Source organism: Gymnogyps californianus, chromosome 17, assembly GCF_018139145.2.
Source record: "Gymnogyps californianus isolate 813 chromosome 17, ASM1813914v2, whole genome shotgun sequence".
Taxonomy (NCBI): Eukaryota; Metazoa; Chordata; class Aves; order Accipitriformes; family Cathartidae; genus Gymnogyps; species Gymnogyps californianus.
In genome coordinates, this window is record NC_059487.1 from 15,726,964 (window position 1) to 15,746,904 (window position 19,941).

The 19,941-nt window shown below is 64.5% G+C and overlaps 1 protein-coding gene across 2 annotated transcripts; it reads left to right on the forward strand.

Moving 5' to 3' along the window:
• Positions 1–2,044: 2,044 nt before the first annotated feature.
• On the forward strand, positions 2,045–19,941 carry RGS19 (regulator of G protein signaling 19). Of its 2 annotated transcripts, none has more exons than XM_050907312.1 (6): positions 2,045–2,072; positions 14,402–14,544; positions 14,721–14,857; positions 17,254–17,328; positions 18,450–18,684; positions 19,329–19,941. In XM_050907312.1, the coding sequence occupies exons 3-6, from the start codon at positions 14,757–14,759 to the stop codon at positions 19,515–19,517; spliced, it is 600 nt and encodes a 199-aa protein (XP_050763269.1). In that variant the 5' UTR covers positions 2,045–2,072; positions 14,402–14,544; positions 14,721–14,756; the 3' UTR covers positions 19,518–19,941. The 2 variants fall into 2 exon arrangements, with proteins under 2 accessions (XP_050763269.1, XP_050763268.1); XM_050907311.1 differs by lacking the exon at positions 2,045–2,072 and adding an exon at positions 11,436–11,489.

A 19,941-nucleotide genomic window follows, 5' to 3' on the forward strand; every position in this document is an offset into this window, starting at 1 on the left:
GCTCGAGAATCCCAAGGAATCACAAGCCCAAATGTTCACGGGGATTTCTAAAAATCCCAAACACACATTACAAAGCAGTTCCTGAAGATGTGGGAGCCTTTATGGGCATTTGTGAGCTTCCAGTTAAATGAACTGCTAAAGCAAATCGGAGGGCTGGCGGCCCGGTCACACAGCAGGAGGGAGAAGCCTGGCAGCCGCCGCTTCGCACTGGAGCTGCTCCGAAGATTTGGAAAAGTTGCAACATCGGAGGAAGGACCCTGCTTCGTCCGCAGAGGTCCTTGGGCACATCCTCCCTGGGCAAACGCTTTGTAGCTCCCACTGGCGTGAGCTGGATGGGTAAAAAGAGGAAAATGCGGTGTATCGGACAGAGCAGGTTGAAATGGCAGGAGGTGCCGGGGGTGCTGCGCGATCCCCCCGCGCAGGGGCAGGGGGGCTCAGCTCGGAGACGCTGCTCGCGTGGCCGGGGGTCGGGGTTGGTGTTTTCAACTGAGCAGTCACATGTAGGGGCCTATTTTAAACACGTTCCCCACGTAGCAGAGTGCATGTCTCGAGGATTGAAATAGATGATGGTTTGATCATTGTCTCTCCCAGGGAAATGGTTTTTAATGAGGTTTTAAATAATAAAGTGGGATAATTTCCCTGGCTGGCAAGATCATGAAATTTTGATGCCTCCTTTCTCTCCCAAAGTTTTATCACCCTTTATTTTTAGCGATGCACAATCCCCCCTTTTGAGGAAACAAAGCAGAGAAATCTCTGATTTAGGGAAAGCCGCTCCTCGGCAGGGACTCGTAGCCGGGAAGCAGTCCCGGGGGCAGCTCCACCGGCAGCCCTGCCCCACGCACCGGGGATGGGCAAGGACCCCGCAGGGGCAGAGGGGACCTCCAGTGCTGGTGCAGGGTGCCAGTATTGGGTGCACAGAGCTGGTGCAGGGTGCCAGTAGTGGATACTGGGTGCTAATGGAGGGTGCCGGTATTGGGTGCAAAGTGCTGGTACTGGGTGCTGGTCCTGGGTGCCAATATTGGGTACTGGGTGCTGGTGCAGGGTGCCAGTATTGGGTGCAAAGTGCTGGTGCAGGGTGCTAGTACTGGGTGCAAAGTGCTGGTACTGGGTGCTGGTCCTGGGTGCCAATATTGAGTACTGGGTGCTGGTGCAGGGTGCCAGTATTGGGCACATGGTCCTGGTGCTGGGTGCATGTAGTAGGTGCTGGTGCAGGGTGCCGGTGCTGAGTGCCCATACTGGGTGCTGGTGTGGGGTGCCAGTATTGGGTGCCAGGTGCTGGTGCAGGGTGCTGGTACTGGGTGCATGGTGCTGGGGCAGGGTGCCAGTACTGGGTGCATGGTGCTGGGGCAGAGTGCCAGTGCTGGGTGCCCATACTGGGTGCTGGTGCAGGGTGCCAGTATTGGGTGCCAGGTGCTGGTGCAGAGTGCCGGTACTGGGTGCATGGTGCTGGGGCAGGGTGCCGGTGCTGGGTGCCCATACTGGGTGCTGGTGCGGGGTGCCAGTATTGGGTGCCAGGTGCTGGTGCAGAGTGCCGGTACTGGGTGCATGGTGCTGGGGCAGGGTGCCGGTGCTGGGTGCCCATACTGGGTGTTGGTGCGGGGTGCCAGTATTGGGTGCCAGGTGCTGGTGCAGGGTGCCGGTACTGGGTGCATGGTGCTGGGGCAGGGTGCCGGTGCCGGGTGCCCATACTGGGTGCTAGTGCGGGGTGCCAGTATTGGGTGCCAGGTGCTGGTGCAGAGTGCCGGTACTGGGTGCATGGTGCTGGGGCAGGGTGCCGGTACTGGGTGCCGGTGCTGGGCGCTGGGTGCGTGTGTGTGTGCGTGTGTGTGTGTGTGCCTGTGTGTGTTTTGACGTGAGGAAGTGCCAAAGCTGCAATTGCTTTAGGAAGTCAATCGCAGGGGCCGGGGGACGCGTGCGCAGTGCAGCCGCGCCGCTCCGCTCCGCTCCCGCTGCCTCTCCCTCTCCCTCCGGTGCCGAGCCCGGAGGCAGCGCAGAGGCGGCGGCCGGGGGGGGCAGCGGGGCAGCGGCGGCCGCGGACGGCGCTGCGCGGCGGCAGCGCGGATGCCCGGCCCGTGAGTACCCTGCGTCCCGGCCCGGGGGCCGCCACCGCCACCGCCGCCGCCCGCGGGATGCCGCGGGGCGGGGCGGGGCGGGGGGGGGTGGTGGGGAGGAACACGGGCCCGTCGCCCCCTCCCTCGCCCGGTACCCAGCCCAGCCTCCCTCCCCCCCGCGGGCTGCGGGCGGACCCCGCTCTCCCGGCCGCCCGGGTGGACCCCGCTTTGCACGCCCTTCCCCCCCACCCCCCCGCTCCCTTTTGCACGCTCCCCTCTGCATGCGCCCCCCGCCCCGTGCATCATCCCTTTTGCACGGTTCCCCCCCCCGCCCCCGGCCACGCACCGAGCACCGCGGAGCGCCGGGCTTGATGGAGAGGTCGGGCTGTGTGTGTCTGTCTGTGTGTGCGTCCGTGTGTCCGGCTGCTGTCTGTCACCAGCCCCATGTGCGAGGGCTGGGGGCGGGGGGGGGGGGGGGGGATGGTAGCGGGATGCTCCGTGGGGACCGGCCGACGGGGCGGGGGGACCCCGAGCACCGAGCAGGGAGGGGGCCCTCCCCACCGCATCACCCCGGGGGAGGGCAGGGCTCCTGCGAGGAGAAGGAGGAGGAAGATGGAGGGGGAAGGAGGGGGGCACCCTCCAGCCGCAGGGCCGGCTGCACCGGGGCTTGCCCAGCCCAGGGCGGGAGCTTGCAGGGAGGATCTCCCCCCGGAGGCCTCCCCGGCCCAGGGCTGCCCCGGCCCTCCTTGCACCCACAGGTGGGTGCCAGGGCGGCGCTGGAGCATCCACGCACCGGCATGGCCAGGCAGGCTCCCTTCCCATGTGTCTCCCCGTGCCCCTGATGCAGAGGGGTGCCATGCCTCGTTGCGGAGAGCATCAGCGATCGGGAGCCCTGACCTGGCCGGCCGGGGTAGCGGGGAGCGCCGGGGCTCGAGGAGGTTGACTGAGGTCAGGGGGACGGCGGGCTCCGGTCCCCGCCGCGTCCTCCAGCAGCAGCGCGGCCAAAGGCTTGGGTGGAGGGACCTGGCTTGGTGGTGTCCGGGATGCAGCTCTCCCCCGTAGGGACGTGACATCCGACCGTCACCCAACACGAGCCCATCACGTGGGCAGCGTCGCGGGATGCCGCGACTTGGTGCCGTGTCCCCGCAGCCGAGGGATGGAGAGGGCCAGGCGCGGCCGCCGGAGCTGCTCCGCGTGTGGATCGCGGTGCATCTCTGGGCACGGAGAGGTTCCCCCGGGAAGCTCCCTCTCCCCGCCGCTTCCATGAGGCTGCTCTGGCGCAGATCCATGGCCTTATTTAAGAAACTAAACAAGAAGTGTTAAGTGAGTGGGAGGGATTTCCCTGCTGCGAGGGGAGTTCATTCCCCTCTGGATGCATCTCCACCATCCCCGTCGATAGAGACACTCGTCCCGTGTCGCGCTGGATGAGCGGAGCCCGTGGCGTTCGCTGGCCTGGTGGATATCGTTTTCTTTGGGAAAACGGGTCGCCCCAGTGGGAACATATTTCAGAATATCTCCCAAGGGAGAGCGCCACATCAGATTTCCCTACAAGGATTTTAGCTCCTCCGCGTCAGCCCTTCCCCACAAATGACTCAAGCCGCTAATCAAAATACAGTCGTGTTCTTCAGCAATTAAACAAACTCCACCTCATAAGATTATAGTGGAGAAGCAGGAATTTAGTGACACGAATATATCTCAATCAGGGTGCGGGTGCCCGTTTTGATATTGTTATTAAAAAAAAGAAGGAACCGAAGGCAGATAATCAGATAATGCAACTCAAACCCAGAGAGGGTAAGGGAGAAAAATACCTTGGGAGAGTAATGCTGGGTCTGCCCAAGGTGCGGGAGCAGCACATCTCTGCCACCTCCCGAAGTGCATCCTCTCCCTTATCTTTGCTTATCTTTGGTTGTAGTCTCCCTTTTAGGCTGGACTTGGGCTACAGCATCTTGAGTTTCAACTGGGGTCGTGCAAAGGGGACGGGTGAGCTCAGTGCTCAGGGCTCTTCCCTGTGAGCAACAGGTCCGGAGCGGCAAAGCAGCCGCCGTGTCGCTCCTCAGCCTCCGCAGAGCATGAGTTCAAGCTGCCGTGGCTTTTCCTCTTTTTTTTTCTGAATTTTTATCCTCTGGATAAAATTATTTTGGAAAGTCAGCTCAAGAGGAGGTAAGAGCCACGCTCGGTGCTGGCGCCGCTCCTCAGCCATCCCGTGGGGTGCCCTGCCTTTCCCTTCTAGCTCCTCCTGCTCCTCGGGCCGGTTTCTTGTACCAACCCCCCCGGCCATGCCTGAGCACCCCAAAAGCAGAGCGGCTGCGACAGAGCGAGGCTGGCAGGCATCGCCGCCTTCGTGCTGCCATGCCACGCGCTCTTGGGGTTCGGCGCTTTGGGCTCTTGCCTGGAATAACAGCGGCTTCCGGGTGAGCCGGTGCCCACGGCCTTCGCCGAGACTTCCTATTACTCAGTTCCTTATTCGTCTCTGCACATCTCTCTATGTATTTCCATTGCAAAAGCTCTTCAGAGCAGGGTGGATCTAAAGCCAGTTGTTTATATACATTATTTCATAGCTACCTCTTAATTTGGGGGGAAGAAAAGATACTGGACCTTATCACTGGTTATTTTTGTTCCCCGATATGTTACAACATGGTTTTCGCCCATGGGGAGGACAGGATCAGGGAAGAGTGTCCGACATCTTCTGTGGTGTAAGAGGGGAAGAAACCGAACTCGCCGGCTCATGGGGACTCCAGCAGTCCCGTCGCAGACCAGGAAGCTGCTCTGCGGTGGCCATCACCGCCCCCGCTCCAGCCAGCTCAGGGAACGGGCATCCAGCGCCGTGAGCATCTCCCTTTTCATACCACCCTGCATCCAGTGCCACACGAGCCTCCTCCAGCTCGTTTCCATCAGTACTGGCCTCGGCCAGCCCGTTTCTTTCCCCAGCTGCTTCGCCACAGGTTGCCCCATGCAGCACGGGGAGGGTGACCTGCAGAAAGTCCCGAATCCTTACTGCCGCGGCCGTGCAACGGTAGCGTTGAGCCGCGGCACTGTTTGCGGCAAATAACTCCACCGGCCGGCTCTCTCCACCGTGCCTCTCTCCACCCGTAACTTTTTGCAGGGATCGGATGCCTTAAATCTAGCTGTGCATGTGCTGCAGGAGCCACCGGCTCGGTGCCTTGCTGGGGGTGAGCTGTGGCCGTGCCAGTCCACGTGCCGTGGGGTGAGTCCCCTGCGCAGTGCCCCGGCCTGCCCGGGTGCTGCGTGGGACCTGGGGACGTGGGAACTTGGGGGTAAAACTATAGTGAAGGCAAAATCCTGGCTCTTGTTGGATCCAGAGCGCCTTGTAAAAAAAAAAAGCAGCAACCCCTGAGTTTTGATCGACCCTTCGCCCTTCTGCGAAAGCGCTCTCTGGGAGCACAGAGAATTATTTTATATTTCTGTTATTTTTGGCTGGAAATCCACTGGGTTCCTTCTTCGGAGGGGACCGGTGACAGAGACCTCCCGCCTGTGACTTCCCCCCTCCCTGGCCACTGGGGTGGGCACGGAGGGTGATGCTCCAGCCCACCCCATCGGCTCCTCCGGGTCCGTGGGACCTCGGCCGTCCCGCATGAGTTTACCGGGAGAGGCAGGGAGCACTCTGCCGCTCACCCGTCCTGCAAAACCTCCTGCCTTTGGCCATTTTGTGGAAGCAGAGGTTTACGCGGGGGGAGGGTGGAGCAGCAACAGCAACGAAAACAACAACAAAGTCCTTTGGGGTTCAGCTTTAACATTCATCTTAGACATGGAAAAAAGGGGGTTTCCTGACAGCAGGAAAATGTATGGTAGAGTTTTATAACAAGCCGCCCTTCCAGTTCTCTAACTGCTTGGAAACAGCCTCAGTTGACCTTTTGAGGGCTCTTTGCTCAGACTGTGACGATCCGCTGGGTTTGGGGGCCCAGCTTCACCACGCTCCACGCTTGCTTGTCAGCACTTGCCCGCTCCACAGGCAGAAACACTGCGGCGGCTCCGGGGCAGCAACGGGAGCAGAGTCCCCGACGTCCCCACGCGTGGCCGTGGCTCTGGGTGCAGGGGACAGGCTGTGGGTGAACTGGCAGCCCACTCCCGGAGCTGGATTTACTGCTGGTTCAGTATAGAGGGGGTCAGGGAGCCATCAAAGGGGTTTGGGGTTGAGGGTTTGGGTTTCCCCATTGCTCCCCCTCCTGCAGGCATGAACCCAACCAGGGCTTCAGTAGTTTCCTCTGACAGAAGGCAAATGCCCAAGCAGTGTTTCAGTGCAAAGGGCAGGAGAAGAGCAAACACGTACATATTGGCATTAGCAGGCAGGAACCCCGGAAAAGGAAGGGAAAGCTTCAAGCTAGCCTTGAAAAACAAGAATAAACAAGGAAAGATGCTGCCTGTGAGTCTCGTGTGGGTTTCACCAGGAGGAGAGAGCTCGCAAAGGGCATTTGGGGCCGGGGAAATGTATTGCCATGACAGCGGTGGCAGGTGAGCTCCTGTGTCCTCCGATGGTACAGCCGAGCCCTGCAGCATCCCAGGGGCTCGGCGAAGGGCATCGCCGTGGCCTGTCACATTGGGGATCTCACTGAGATCCCCAGCGAGGGCCGCTACCGCGATCTGAGCCCAGAATGCCTGCGATGGGCATCCACCCGTGGCCAGGCTCCTGCTGCCCCGGCTGTCTCCCGCAGCCCTGTCTGGCAGCAGCGTGCCTGGCTGGAGCGGGATGCAGCGGCTTCGGCTGGCTGGCACTGCCCCGGGGCTGGGGGCCACCTCTGTGGCACAGGGGCCACGCAGGGTGACAGCACTTCCTTCCTCCCCACGCTGCCAGCTCCTCCCCGGGGATGGCCGAGCCAAACCCCGCCGTCTTTCTTCCCTTTTGATCGGGTTTTAAATAACCAGCGCGGCCAGTCTCAGAGGACACGAGTTGCTCACGGAGCTCCCCGTTGCTTGTCACAGCTGGGGCAGGGCAGAGCATCACCGCTGCCCCGGTGCCGGTGAGGCTGCCGTGGCCACAGCACAGGGGTCACGTATATCCCTTGGGATGCTCCAGAGCTGGGACAGGGCGTTGGGTCAGTAAATCCCCCTTGCCCTGGGTATTTGCCTGCAGGACAGTCTCCTGGGGGACTCCTTCCGCAGTCCCTCACTGTTTTAACATAGGACCAAAGTCTGATGTGGGAGGAAGTTTTTTTACTGGTACAAGCGAAAGCTCGGCTCTGCAAGCTCTGGTCCAGGGACCCGTGGTGGCACTGGGGCTCAGGGCCAGGGGGACATCCCAGCCCTGGGTGCTCACCAGCGAGGCGTGACATCTGCCTGATGCCAGACCCCGAAAGGCATCCATCAGGGCTGGCAGCATGCGGGCAGTGGGGCCTGGTGCTGCCCAGGCGAATAAACCACGGTGGGCAAACGTCCCTGGGGTGCAGCATTTGGGGGCTGGTCCCCCTCATTCCCGGCTGTCGTGGTGGCATGGCCCCAGCCCGGCCGGTCTCACCGCTGGTTGAGCTGGCTGCCGGGCTCAGCCCTGCCCTGACCACATCAATGCCGCGTGGGGCCGCGGTTTGGGCAGGGAGCGTGGCTGGAGAGCAGGGCCAGACCTGTCCTCGGTGCGGCCGAACCCACCTCCCGCCTGTGCCGGCGTAGGCTCCCAAACCTCCTCCCTGTGCCCCGCCGGCGGCTCCCATGCTGGCGCGGGTCTCCGGATGCAGCCAGCGGGGTTTGGTCTTGTGCCGGGGCTGGGGAGAAAATCACCCGTCGGCCGCGTTGGGGAGCACTCGGAGCCGCAGTAAGCAACCTCTTTGATCCGGCATTTCCCTGTGATGCAGGGTCCCTCCTTTTCATCCCGATCCTGGGTTGATTCTCTGGTTCCTCATTTCCTCGGAAAGGGCAGTTTCTCGTCTTCTTATCCTTGATCCTCCTAGCATCCCTATCCCCCAAATTACCACTAAGGCCCCCTCCTCTGCCCTGTGGTCCCTGGGGGGACACGGTGCTGCCTGTGCTGGCATGCGCTGGGATGGGGATGAGCGGGTGCTGGGCTGGCAGCACCCTGTGGATAAGGAGCACCCCGCCACCCACCTGGCTCAGCTCTCAGCCCTGCCACGCAGATGCCGTATACTTCCCTTTCTTTTTCCCTTCCCTCCCCTCCTGTCAGCCGCTGGGGTCTGTCCGTGTGTTTTAGCCCCTGCTGAGTATTGATTACCATGATCTTTCTTCTCCTTTCGCATGGATCATTACCAAATGCTTAACAGGAGTCTGCCTTAACAACGCTGCGATACCTCTACTAATAGAAACATAATTGTCAGGGCTTGCCTTATTAAATCCCCCAGCTGATTGTCGCGGGTGCTATTTTTACGCTATGAAATAATTAACTCTGTTTCAGTGCAAGAGCCGGGGCCAGAGGGGCGGGTGCCGGCAGCGCTGTGCCCGTCATGCCGCCCGGCAGCCCGCGCTGGCTGTCTCGGCTGTGGCAGCCACGCTGGGACAGAGCCATGGGTCCGCTCGCCTCTTTCCAGCAGGTGCTGGAGAGGTTCACGTGGTCCTTTCGGGAGGACTTGTGGTGGGATTTGGCTCAGAGAGTGCTCGGTGCAGAAATACACCCCAGCAACAGGCGAGGAGAGGGGCAGGGAGCGGAGGAGATGGCCGGTCCGGAGAAGGACCCCGGCATCATCCTCATCCCAGCAGGAGAGGTGCCCACGGGGCTGTCGGCCCTCGTGGTGCAAAGGACCAAGGAGGTGTTGGGACATGCGGCAGCATCTCCCGGTTCCCATTGCCAGGACCTGCCTTTCCAGTCTCAGGGGATGGCAGAAAAATCACTGCCGGGCTGAGGAGCTCCCCGAAAGGCATCCGCTCGCCGCCGCCGCCGCCTCCTCCGCCACGTGCACGGACACATCTGCCGGCGTTATCAGCAACACGCGCTCGGCAGGGCGGCGGGGACGCGGCCAGGGCGCAGCCACGTGAGCATCGCCACCCCCTCGTCCCGGCAGGACCGGGGGGAAGCCCAACCCGGCCGGTGCCCAGGACCGCTGGCACCTCCGTGCCGATACTATTGGGGTCAGCCCAGCCCCATCCCCGCAGAGTCGGGGGGCTCGAGCCTCACCTCTTCAGTCTTTTTCTAATAGATTGCTAAAGGCGGGGTGAGGAGGGGGGGAGAAGCCGGGTCTAAAAATAGCTCCTAAAACTTCCTGTGCCGCTGGCAGGTGGCTGGGGCAGGCTGCGGGGGCGGGCGGCAGCTGTGGGGCTCGCCGCCGGCGCCTGCCCACGGGGTAACCCCGGCAGAGGGGGGCCCGGGGGGTGCCGCCGGCCCCCCCCGTCACCTACCCGACCTGCCTGCGGGGTTGGCCCCGCGTCTGGTTGCACTCGGTGGCCGGTTTCAGCCAAATTTGGCAGAGGTCGGAGGTGTTGGGTCCCTCCCGGGAGAAAGGCAGGGAGGAGGCGGGGAAGCCGCCGGCTGGGCTGAACCCGTATTAGACACTGGAGAATCCAGCAGCGGTGTGCAGGCGGCCGGGGCTGCCGAGCTCCGCTTGCACTGATCCGGCATGGCTGGTCTCGCAGGTGACGGGCGTTTTGCAGCTCCTCCGAGGCACCGAGAGGGGCCGGATCCGGCGCTGCTCCCCACCAGGGCATTGCTGGTGTGCGATAGGGGCTCAGCCGTGCCGGCAGCTTGGCCGGGGATGGTCTCTCTGCCGGCATCGGGGGGGGGAGTTGTGCATTGCCCCCGGCCAAGTGATCCCCGTGGGGGTCTGTGATGAGCAGCAAAGCTGCCCTCCCGGTTTTGACCCATAAAATAGGAAGGGAAGGTGCCTCCTGGGGTGGAGAGATCATACCATGGCTGGAGGTGGCTGGAGAATAAAAATAGCCTCGGTGCCAGTGGGTGCCCCAAGACCAGCGAGCTGGGGGTGCTGGGGGCTCCCCCGTGGGACCGTGGCTGTTTCCTGGCAGCTTCCAGCTCTTGGAGCTGGCCCTGCCCGGCAGCAGCAAAGGGAATCCTGGAAAACCATCTGGAAGATAAATGAGGTTCAGGTGACCAGAGAAGCAGAGCCCTGCTGAGCCCCACTGAGCGCCTGTGAGGACAGCAGCGACGGTGGGATGGGTGCGGGCAGAAGAAGGAGCTGCCGAAGCCGAGGGTGACTTCTGGGTGACGAGGGGGTTTCCATCCGGACGGGGTGGGGTTGGGGACGGCGGCGGCGCGACCGCGTTGGTTTTTGGGTGCCGGGGTATGCGGTGTTGGGAAGAGAGGAGATAACAGCTTGGCGTCCCTGGGGAAGGCGAGGGAAGCGGCTGCGTCAAGCGGGGTGCTGGGCCGGGCTGATAACGGGCACATGCCGTGGCCAGGCGCCTGGCCCAGCCCCACGGCCCCAGGGGAGTGTGCAGGGGGTGCCGGCATCCCCCCCTCCCTCTTTCTCCCCTTTTCCACCTGCAGCGAGTCTGCGCGAGCAAGGGGGCAGCCGCCAGCAGAGACCACAAACTGGTTTTGGTCGCTGCTGTGGTGCCGGGGCCGGAGCCCCCTCCGCCCGCAGCGGTGCCGAGGGCAAATTTAATCAAGGAAACGGAGGTTGGGCGTCTGATTTCTCTCTCTCTCTTCTTTTTTTTTTTTTTTTTTTTTTTTTCCTGAAGAGGAAAAAAAAACCAAACAACTTTGTTTGTGAGTCACTCTTGGCCAAGGGAGCCGGGCTTTGCTCTGTGCGGCAGGCAGGCTGGCACATCCCCGCATCGCAGGGACGATGCTGCCGGGAGGCACCGCGGGAGGCTCTGACTCAGCCCACCTTTGGGCACCGGCCCCCTTCCCTTGCTGCCGGTGTCCTCGCCCCGCGGGCAGCACTGGAGCCCCGGGGACGACTGGGGCACAGCGTGGCTGAAAGCACCGTCGCTTCAAAGCGGCCTCAGCTGGGTGTCAGGGACCGGCCCGTGCCCACCCTGGGGATGTATCCTGCCCATCACTCCTTGGCAAAGGCGATTCCTTGGCCATGGGGTTGTTCCAGTGCCGGCGTGCCCGGGCTATCTCTGAGATGCCTAGCTGCAGCCGGCACCGTGGCCAGTGCCAGTCCTTGCCGGGGAGCCCCGGCCCGGCTGCCCTCATGCCTGCGGCAGCCGCCAGATCCAGCCAAGGGGTGGGAAACAGGAGGATGACCTGGCTCAGCTGCCAGCGGGACTCGCTCTGCCCCGCTCCTGCCCCATCGGGGCGGCCGGCCCCACGGCGGAGCGGTGAGGAGAGCAGCCAGGCCCTGCCGGGGCTTTCCCAAAAAAGGTCTGAACTCTTCGGTTGAGTTTGCCACTTCCCTTACCACTCCCTTTCCTGTGAGAGGATGTGTTCGGCCGCTTTTCTTTTCTCTTTCTCTCTTCTTTTCTCTCCCATCTCCCTGCCCTCAGACCCGGCGGTCCTGGCGATGCCACGCACCCCCTGAGCCGGCCGGGGTCACCCTGGCTGGCACCCGCCGCCGCCGCCACGCGATGGCCAGGCTGCAGGTAGGGACGCACCGCCGCCGGCTCCCCCCGTCCCCCCCCACGTCCCCCCACCGGCCACGGCATGGGGTCGGGTGGGCACGCCGGGGGCTCGGTGCAGGCTGTGCCGGGGGTGCCCCCGCACTGGGGTGGGTGCTGGTTTGTGCCACGCTGCTCAGGGCATTGTCCTCGGCCGGGGCGCTTGGGGAAAGTGGGGTGCATGGAGGGGTGTCATTCCCGTGGCCAGTACTTGCAGTCAGCTTGGTTTTGTCCACGTGGGCACCCCGATGCCACGGCTGCCACTGCAGCTGGCACAGGGCGATTTTGGCGACTGCTTTGGCCAGGGTGAGCAGGGCACAGGGCGCTTCGTGTGCGGCTGCATGGGATGAGGCTGACCCAGCACCCCGGCAAGGAGCAGCCCGGTGGAAGGGGAGGCTTCCCTTTGAAAGCGATTTTGGGGTGCGCTCGTCTTGTCCGGTTGTGTGGGGGGTCCCCTCTCCATTCAGGGAGAGGATGGGGCGGTGCCAAGCTCGGTGGGGACGTCACGGGCGTGTGAACTGGCATGGCCCGGGGACACCCAGCACACGGGGACTCCCGGGCCATGTTCTGCAGCCACCGGCCACTGGGCAGCGACAGCGAGGGCTCACGGGGGGCTCGGGGAGCTCATGGGGTTTGGGCGAGGGCAGCTTTTGGGGCGTCTCTTCTCTCTGCTGGGGAAACGTCCCCTTTTTGTCATCCTTCCTCTTTTTGCAGCCTCTCGCGCGCGCCTTTGCCTTCCCTCCGGCGCTCATAGGCTCCACCGCCTGCCGGGACTTCCTTATCCGCCGGCCCCGGCAGCCCCGCAGCGGTGCCCGGCCCTGGGGCAGCCGGAAACAGCCCTGTGGCACGCGGCCCCCGCCGGCGTGGTGGGGTGCTACGGGGGCATTGAGGGGTGCACGGGGCTGGGAAACCGGCCCTGCAAACCCAGCGTGCGATGGCATTGCCTTTTGGTGCCAATCCGGAGCACACCAGCATTGCCTTTCGGTGCCGTGGGCTGGGGGGCCCTTTGCAGCCCCACACCTCCCTTCTCCCCGTCCCCCTGGGTGCAGCCCGCGCAGCCGAGCTAGCCCTGGGTGGGTGCCACAGCACCCAGAATGGGCAGCGAGCTGATCCTGCCTGCTGGCTGGGTGCTGAGTGCACCCCGCGGGCGTGGGGAGGGGATGCTCCTTGCTGGGGGACGCCGCTCCATCCCACTGCCTCTCTGGGATGTTTTGGCTCAGCCGCTTGCGGATCTGCTCTGGCCGAGGTCAAGCACCGGCTGCAGAAGCGAAGTGCCTGGAGCAATGCCACGCGCTGTCCCCACGTCCCTGTCCCTCGGCCACCCCTCATCCGCCTGCTCCGCACCCCAAAGCGGCGGCAGAGCCAGGGGCTGCCTTTGCTTCCAGGCGGGCTGGGAGGAAGCAGGATTTTCCCAGCCTTCAGGTTTTCCTCCTGCTTGCCCCGTTCCCACAACCTCATCACCGGTTGCTGTAATTAGTGCCGCAGCCCCGCTGGGAGCCGTGCCTGGAGCCTGGCTCCCCCCCCGCACCACCATGGGGCTGCAGCCCCCCAGCAGTGCCGGGTGCCGTGGGGTGAGCAGGCCCAGCAGTGGGATGTCGCCGTGGGTGGGCAGGGGGAAGAGCGGGTGCCGGGAGTGGAAGATGGTCGGGGCGGGGGAAGCAAAGGAAAGGGAAAAAAGCTGGAGGGGGGTTAAAGGGACCTGAGGGCAGCGCAGTGCGAGAGGGAGCAGAGCCTGCTGCCGAGCCGGGTGACAAGGGCACAGCCGTCCTGCCAGCACTCGGGGCTATAAATAGGGACAATTGGGAGCGAAACGCAGACTCTCTCCTTTTTCGTTCCTGCGGGAGCGATGGGAGCCAGCGGGAGGGTTTGCAAGGGCCCGGGCGAGGAGCTCACGGGAAGCGCTGCCGGGCAATGGCCATACCAGGGACCGGGGAGCTGCACCCATGGGGGCAGCCGCAGGCTCGGGGTGGGGGACACCCTGGGGCCAGCCCTGTCCCCAGCTGGGACCCGCACCCCGGCTCCGTCCCCCTCGCTGAGTCCGCACAGGACTCAAACCCGAAGTGATGAGACCTGGGGTAGCTCGAGACAGGGATGCTGGGGCTGAGGCGGCCGGGGGCTCTCCCTGCCCATTGCCCCCTGCTCCCGTTCCTTCCTTCTGGCAGAGGAAGGACCGTGATTGCTGCCTGCCGCCCTCGGCGGGGCACAGGGAGGCAGAGCCGGCCGTGGCCACATCCTTACCACCACCTGCGCGGAGGTGGGCACTGAGCCCCGGCACCGCTCCTGCCCAGGAGCATCCCTGCTCCGAGCTGGGCCAGTGGTGCAGGCAGGCAGGCAGGGACAGGCAGGCCTGTGGGCGCGGGGGGGACCGTTCTGCAGCAGCGGTGCAGAGCGCTGGACTCGGCCAACGCTTGGCACGGGGCGAGGTTTGGTTTAGTGCCGGGAGCTGTGAAAACTTCCCCCCCCACACACCCCGTTTCCTTCCACTCACATGATGCCGTGGAGCGGCTCCGACTTCCCCATCCTGGGCCCAAACGTGCCGGGGAGGGTCCGGCCGCGCTTCCCCACGGCACACAGCATGGCCAGGGGTGCACGAGGCCGGCGCTGAGCCCCGTACCCTGCCCGGCCCCGCTGCTGCCTGCAGGGCTCGGCAGCACCACCAAAGCATGGGAGGGGGTCCCGGGCGAAGCGTGGGGCTGGCAGAGCCTCTGCCGCCGTGTTTCCCCTCCTCCTTTCCTTCTCAATTCCTTTTCTCGCACTCTTTCTGCCTGCCTGCCATGCCCCAGCTTGCCGCCTGCAAAGGGCTTTCCCCAGCATGGAGCAGCCCCCCCTGAGCCGCTCGAAGCCGGGGGGGTCCCTCTGCGAAGGTAACGTGGTGCCGCTCCTCTCCCTCCCCGCAGGCTCCATCCAGGAGGCGGCAGGGACATTAGCCGGGGGGTCTCGGCGGCACGGCTCACCCGCGGGCTGGGAGGAGCGGAGAGCAGCAGAAGAGCCCCCGAAGCACGACCCAACCCCGTCCACCGTGTATGAGGCTGGGACGCAGGTGAGGTGGTGACCATCTCGGGGCCGGCCGGTGGCCGGGCCGGCAAGCGGGAGCCAAAACTAAATCACAGCAAGTCACTGCGCGGGGGTCCCTCTTTTACCTCCGGGTGCTTGCATGTGGGGGGGCGATAATCATTGGCACCTCGCTCACCCGCTCCCTGCCCTCCTGCCTTTCAGTACGCAGGACCCGCGTCCGCAGAGACACCCCTTCCGATGTCCCGGCATGAGACTTCTCCGACAACGGTGCAACCCGCCAGCAACCACCGCCCCAACGCCTGCTGCTTCTGCTGGTGCTGCTGCTGCAGTTGCTCATGGTACGTCCCACCGCCCGCCCCGGCCCGAGGCTCCCGCGGGGGCCGGCGAGCATCACCCGCCCGCCTCGCCGTCCGATATTCAAGGGTCCCGTAAGCAGGGGAGATGCGAGGGTCGCCCGCGTGTTGCTGGTCCTCCATGCTTTGTGTGGCACCAAGCGCTTGGACATGGCTGCTGCCTGAGCGGGCACCAGGGTTCGAGGGAGATGGCGTCCCGCAGCAGCCCCCACCCTTGGGTGCTCTGCAGCCCGTCGGTGCAGCTCACGGTGCTCACAAGCAGCGGATGCGGGAGAGCGGCTGGGATGGAGCCGGCCCCGCTCACCGAGCCGAGCCTCCGGGCTGCTTGTGTGCTTGCGTTGGGTTGGGAGTTGAGAGCAAAATGGGTGCCGCGGTTCGAAAGGGTGTAAATAGTGTTTTGGAGCAGATGGGCATCAGTGGTGCCGTGGCGTGTTGCTCTCGCCCGCACGGAGCCTGGTGAGCCCGAGCCAAGCCGAGCCTCGGTGCACCACGACTCCTGCCCATCGGCCAAATCTTTTAAAATACATAGAGCAGAAAGCGGCACCGGGATCCCCTCTCTGGACGTCCCCAGCCGGGCTGCGCGGGGGAAGCTGCAGGCAGCGCTGGCAGCACAGCACGGTGCTCGGCCGAGCTGCCTGACCTCTGCCTCCCCAACCCGCCCTCCCCGAGCACCCTGCTGCGCCCGGCAGGGCGGCGAGGCCAGGCAGTGGGACCCCTGGGTGCAGCGCTGTGCAGGCAGGAGGGCTTTGCTGCCTGTTTCGGGCAGGGCAGGGCAGGAGGAGAGCTAGGTTTCCTTGCCCAGCGTTGCGGCTGCTTTCTTGCAGCTGCAGTGCCCTGCCCGAGGTGGATGGCCCTCGTCCGTGGCCGTCCCGGGCAGCTCTGCCTTGGAGCAGCGGGTGCAGAATCCAGCCCTGGCCTCCCAGTGCTGCCCAAAGCCAAGGACATAACCAGCAGCTTGCCTGCGGCTGCATCTCCCATCCTCTCCAAGGATCCCCAGCTCCTTGTTCTCTGGATAGCCCAGATTTTGGAGAGCCCGTGTGCTGTTCTCCATCCTCAGCATCTGCCCGCTCTGAGATTGCTGATGGCTTCGGGCTTTGCAGCAGCTTTGGGCTTGACAGCCACCGACAGCACCGAGCTTGGAGGAGCAACAAACCCTGGAGCTGAGCCCCGTGCAAACCCACGGCGCATCCCCAGCACCGATGCATCAGCCCCATGCAAACCCCCGCTGCATCCTTGGGGCCCCATCTCGCCTGATCCCGTCTTGTTTCCTCGCATTTACAAGGCAGCGAGGGCGGCGATCGGCTCTGCCCTGAACATCTTCCTCCCGGACACTGCCCTGGGCTCAGCGGCATTTGGCCATGGGCAGGGTGACCCTTCCCTGTGTCCCTCCTCCGTCTCTGCAAGAGCCCATGAGCAGAGACAGGACAGAAATCCCTCCTGTACCCCGCTCCCGGAGCAAGCAGTGACCGGTGCCAATAATTTTGGGGCTCAGGCGTGCTGGGCAGCGAGCCCCAGGGGTGGCGTGGGCAGGGACGTGCCCGCAGCTTCGCCCACCCCAGCCACCCGCGCCGCCGGGGGAGAAGTTTGCACATTTAATCTTGTGCGAGCGGCGAGGGACGGTGTCGCAAGCAGGAAGCGCTGCGGTCGGTGCCGGGCGCCGAAATTCAAGGGCCTGAGGGAAGTTGGCTGGAGGCCGCTCACCCCTTACCCCACCGGCACCCCTGGGGGCGAGGGATGGGGGGACAGGGGACGCCGGCACCCCCCAGCCCCGGCACCTCCATCCCGTGCTCGGCCTGCGGGCTGGACTGGTGCTGGGGCATCCCAGGGGTGCAGGGTCCGGCCCTTCGCGTTTCTCCATCTGCCCTGGCCACTGGCTTCCGGGGCCGTCACCAGCTGGAGACAGTGATAACCGGGCGCGGGGGGACCGAGCACACCGCGGCACAGACCCCCAATGGCCGCAGCCCTGCGCCCCGCAACCGCCCTCGTTTTATTTATTTATTGGTGGTTATTTGTGGCGGTTCACCACGGTTTTGCCGTGGGCCGAGCCGGCACTGACCTCTGCCGGCTGCTGCCGCCCGGCCCTGCAGCCGCTCCGGCTCCGGCTCGGCCCTGGCACGTGTCCTGGGCGGTGGAGCGGGGCCAGGGCCGCGGCGGTGCCCGAGCGCAGGAAACACCCTTGCATGATGACGGCAAAATTGCACAAGGGAGCCGGGGTGCTGCCAGGGCAGTGGGTGCCGAGGTGGGCTGGGTGCTGGGGAGGATCCGGGTGGTGCTGGTGCCCGCAGAGGAGATGTGGTGGCCGAGGCTGGTTGGGGGGGGGTCAAGGTGGGGGTGTGGGTGCGTCCCCAATGCCCCTGACTACCTTTCCATCTCCCCGTTAGGAACGAGGACCGGGAGCGAGCGTGGAGGGCGTCCCGGGAGACCAAACTGGAGACCATCCCAAACTGTGAAGCGTGGTGAGTGCAGGGGCAGCGCGGCGGGGGGGTCTGGCACGGCATGGCACAGCACGGCATGGCACGCTCCCCGCCGCCACCCTCCATGGCACCCAGCCCCGCATCCTGGCCGCTGGTGCACAGACGGGGAGCAGGATCGGGGCACCAGGACTTGGAGGTTCCTGGTGCTGCTTCCAGAGGTGTGTCCCCAGTTCCCACCAAGAAACGGGGAGCCCGGAGCCACGGGCTGCAGCCCTCTGCGATTCTGGCCCTTGGGCCCCTTACAAAGGGAAACTGAGGCACACAAGAACCTCAGCAGCTTTGAGGCCACGTCCCAAGGGCAGAGCCTCATCCTGCCCTTTAGACCTGCTGCCGAGAGCACCTTACAGCCAGAGGGAGAGGAGGGGACGGGCCGTTCCTGGGGGGTTCAGCACTGCAAAAGAAGCGGAGGCAGCAGCAGTGTAAATGTACTGCGGGACACAGTGTATTTCCACTCAGGGAGGAGTGGGATGGGCAGGCACCCCGCTCCAGGAACGCTCTGCACCGACCACCCACTCCCTGAGGGACGAGTACGATGCCCCGCACCCAGCCCAGCCGTGGGTGCTCTGTGCAGTGCCTGGCACAGCAGGGTTAGGGGTCAGACGTGCTAATTAGCCGCTGATAACGATTGCTCCTGCCCTGCTTTAGCAGGTAATGAGTATTTGGTGGGGAGCAGCCTCCCTCTCTCCCTCCCCAAGCTGTGAGGGGTGAGGGACCGACGTCGGTCTCTCCCCAGCTGGGGCAGCTCAGAGCTGCCGCTCTGCAAGGGAAGGGCTTTTGCTCCCTTTCGGGTTCGTGCAAAGCCAGCACCAAAATATGTCTCAGCTTGGAAAATTCAGCTGAAAGCAAGCCCACGCTCCAGCCGGGCCAAGCGGAGCCGGGGACAGACCCCATGAGCGACCTCCGAAAGCCTCCGTGATAACCGGAGCCCGAGCAGGAACAGCCTCGGCGTGAGCATCGGGGGATGCGTTCGGGCACGGTCCCTCTGGAATGGGACCAGGGATGAGCACGGCCGAGCCGCGTGGGGAGGGGACAGCGGGGAGCCCGCAGCCCTCCCGGGCTGACCTTAACGCTGTCCCTTTGCCTTCCCCACGGGGACCCGGCAGCGCCAAACCCACGCCGGAGGAGGTGCGGGGCTGGGCACAGTCCTTCGACAAGCTGATGAAGAGCCCGGCGGGTCGCAATGTCTTCCGGGAGTTCTTGCGGACTGAGTACAGCGAGGAGAACATGCTCTTCTGGCTAGCATGCGAGGAGCTCAAAAATGAATGCAACAAGCACACCATCGACGAGAAGGCCAGGATGATCTACGAGGACTACATCTCCATCCTCTCGCCCAAGGAGGTACGGGGCAGAGCCCCTGGGGGGTGGCTCAGGCTAAAATGGGGCTGGGGGGGGGGGGCTGTTTCTTAGGGAGAGGGCTCTGTCCCAGCTGCCGCTGGAGCCCTGCGGCAATTTGGGGATGGGGTGGGTGGTCGGGGATGAGTTTGGCAGGGTAACGGGTTTGCTTCGTGCTTGTGGACTGCGGTGGGGAGGGCATCCCCGGCCCCCCCAAAACCCCTGGGGCGCAGCCGGCAGCGGGACCACAGGCCGGGTTGTGCTGTGGGGCCGAAACCTCACGAGGGCACCAGCGGGCCGAGGAGATGCTGCATTCCCAACTCACAGCATCCCCAGACTGGGGGCACCCAGGGTGGGAGCACCCCAGTCCACCTCCCCGCACCCAGCAAGGGGACACGGGAAGGGACCCGGAGACCTCCCCGCTCCTCCCTGCAGCTCTCTCCAAAACACCCTGGCTCCGGTGCAAATATCCTCCGGGGTGGAGCACACCATGCTCTCCCCACGTCTGGCCGCAGTGCCACGTTGATACCCAGTTTCCCACGAGAGCCTACACAGGGGTGCAGGGGTGGGTGCCAGGGCTGGGTGCTTGTCATTGGGGGGGTCCCTCAAACCGCCCCCCCCCCCACCCCATTTCTCTCCCTGCCGCGCAGGTGAGCCTGGACTCGCGGGTGCGGGAGGTCATCAACCGGAAGATGCAGGAGCCGTCCTCGCACACCTTCGACGACGCGCAGCTCCAGATCTACACGCTCATGCACAGAGACTCCTACCCTCGCTTCCTGAACTCTGCCATATACAAATCGCTGCTCCAGAGCGTCTCCCGCTCCTCCTCGGAGTCCTAAGGGCGCCCGCCGGCCGCGGGGACGCCGGCGGGGACACGGCGGCCGAGGTGGGGGGGGAGCTCAGTGCCTCCTCCCCTCTTCTGCCCTCCCTGCCAGCCCCCCCCACCCCAAGTTTTTAGCTTTTTACCTATGAACCGTCACGCCGGTTTCTGGGCCGCCCTCCAGGACTGTCCCCGGGGCTGGTGCCACTGCGGCAGCACAGCCCGGGCCGGCTCGTACTACTGAACCCCTGCCCCGTCCCCGCCGCTGGCCGGAGCGAGCCGGGGAAGCTCACGGGAGCACGCAGAAGAGCGCCCGGGGCCCGGCTCCCCCTCCCCGGCTCCACCCGCACCCCGTTTTGAAGAGGTCACTTTATCCCCTCTCCACCACACCTCGGGACACGGCACGTCCCCGTTTCCCACCTGAGACCCAGTTGGGGACTGGG

What these genes read in the sequence shown, in the direction of transcription:
- RGS19 (XM_050907312.1), top strand. Translation starts at nt 14,757, where the DNA reads ATGTCCCGGCATGAGACTTCTCCGACAACGGTGCAACCCGCCAGCAAC. An exon ending in TGCTGCTGCAGTTGCTCATG is followed by an intron (nt 14,858 to 17,253) that starts GTACGTCCCACC and finishes TCTCCCCGTTAG; the next exon opens with GAACGAGGACCGGGAGCGAG. An exon ending in CCATCCTCTCGCCCAAGGAG is followed by an intron (nt 18,685 to 19,328) that starts GTACGGGGCAGA and finishes CCTGCCGCGCAG; the next exon opens with GTGAGCCTGGACTCGCGGGT.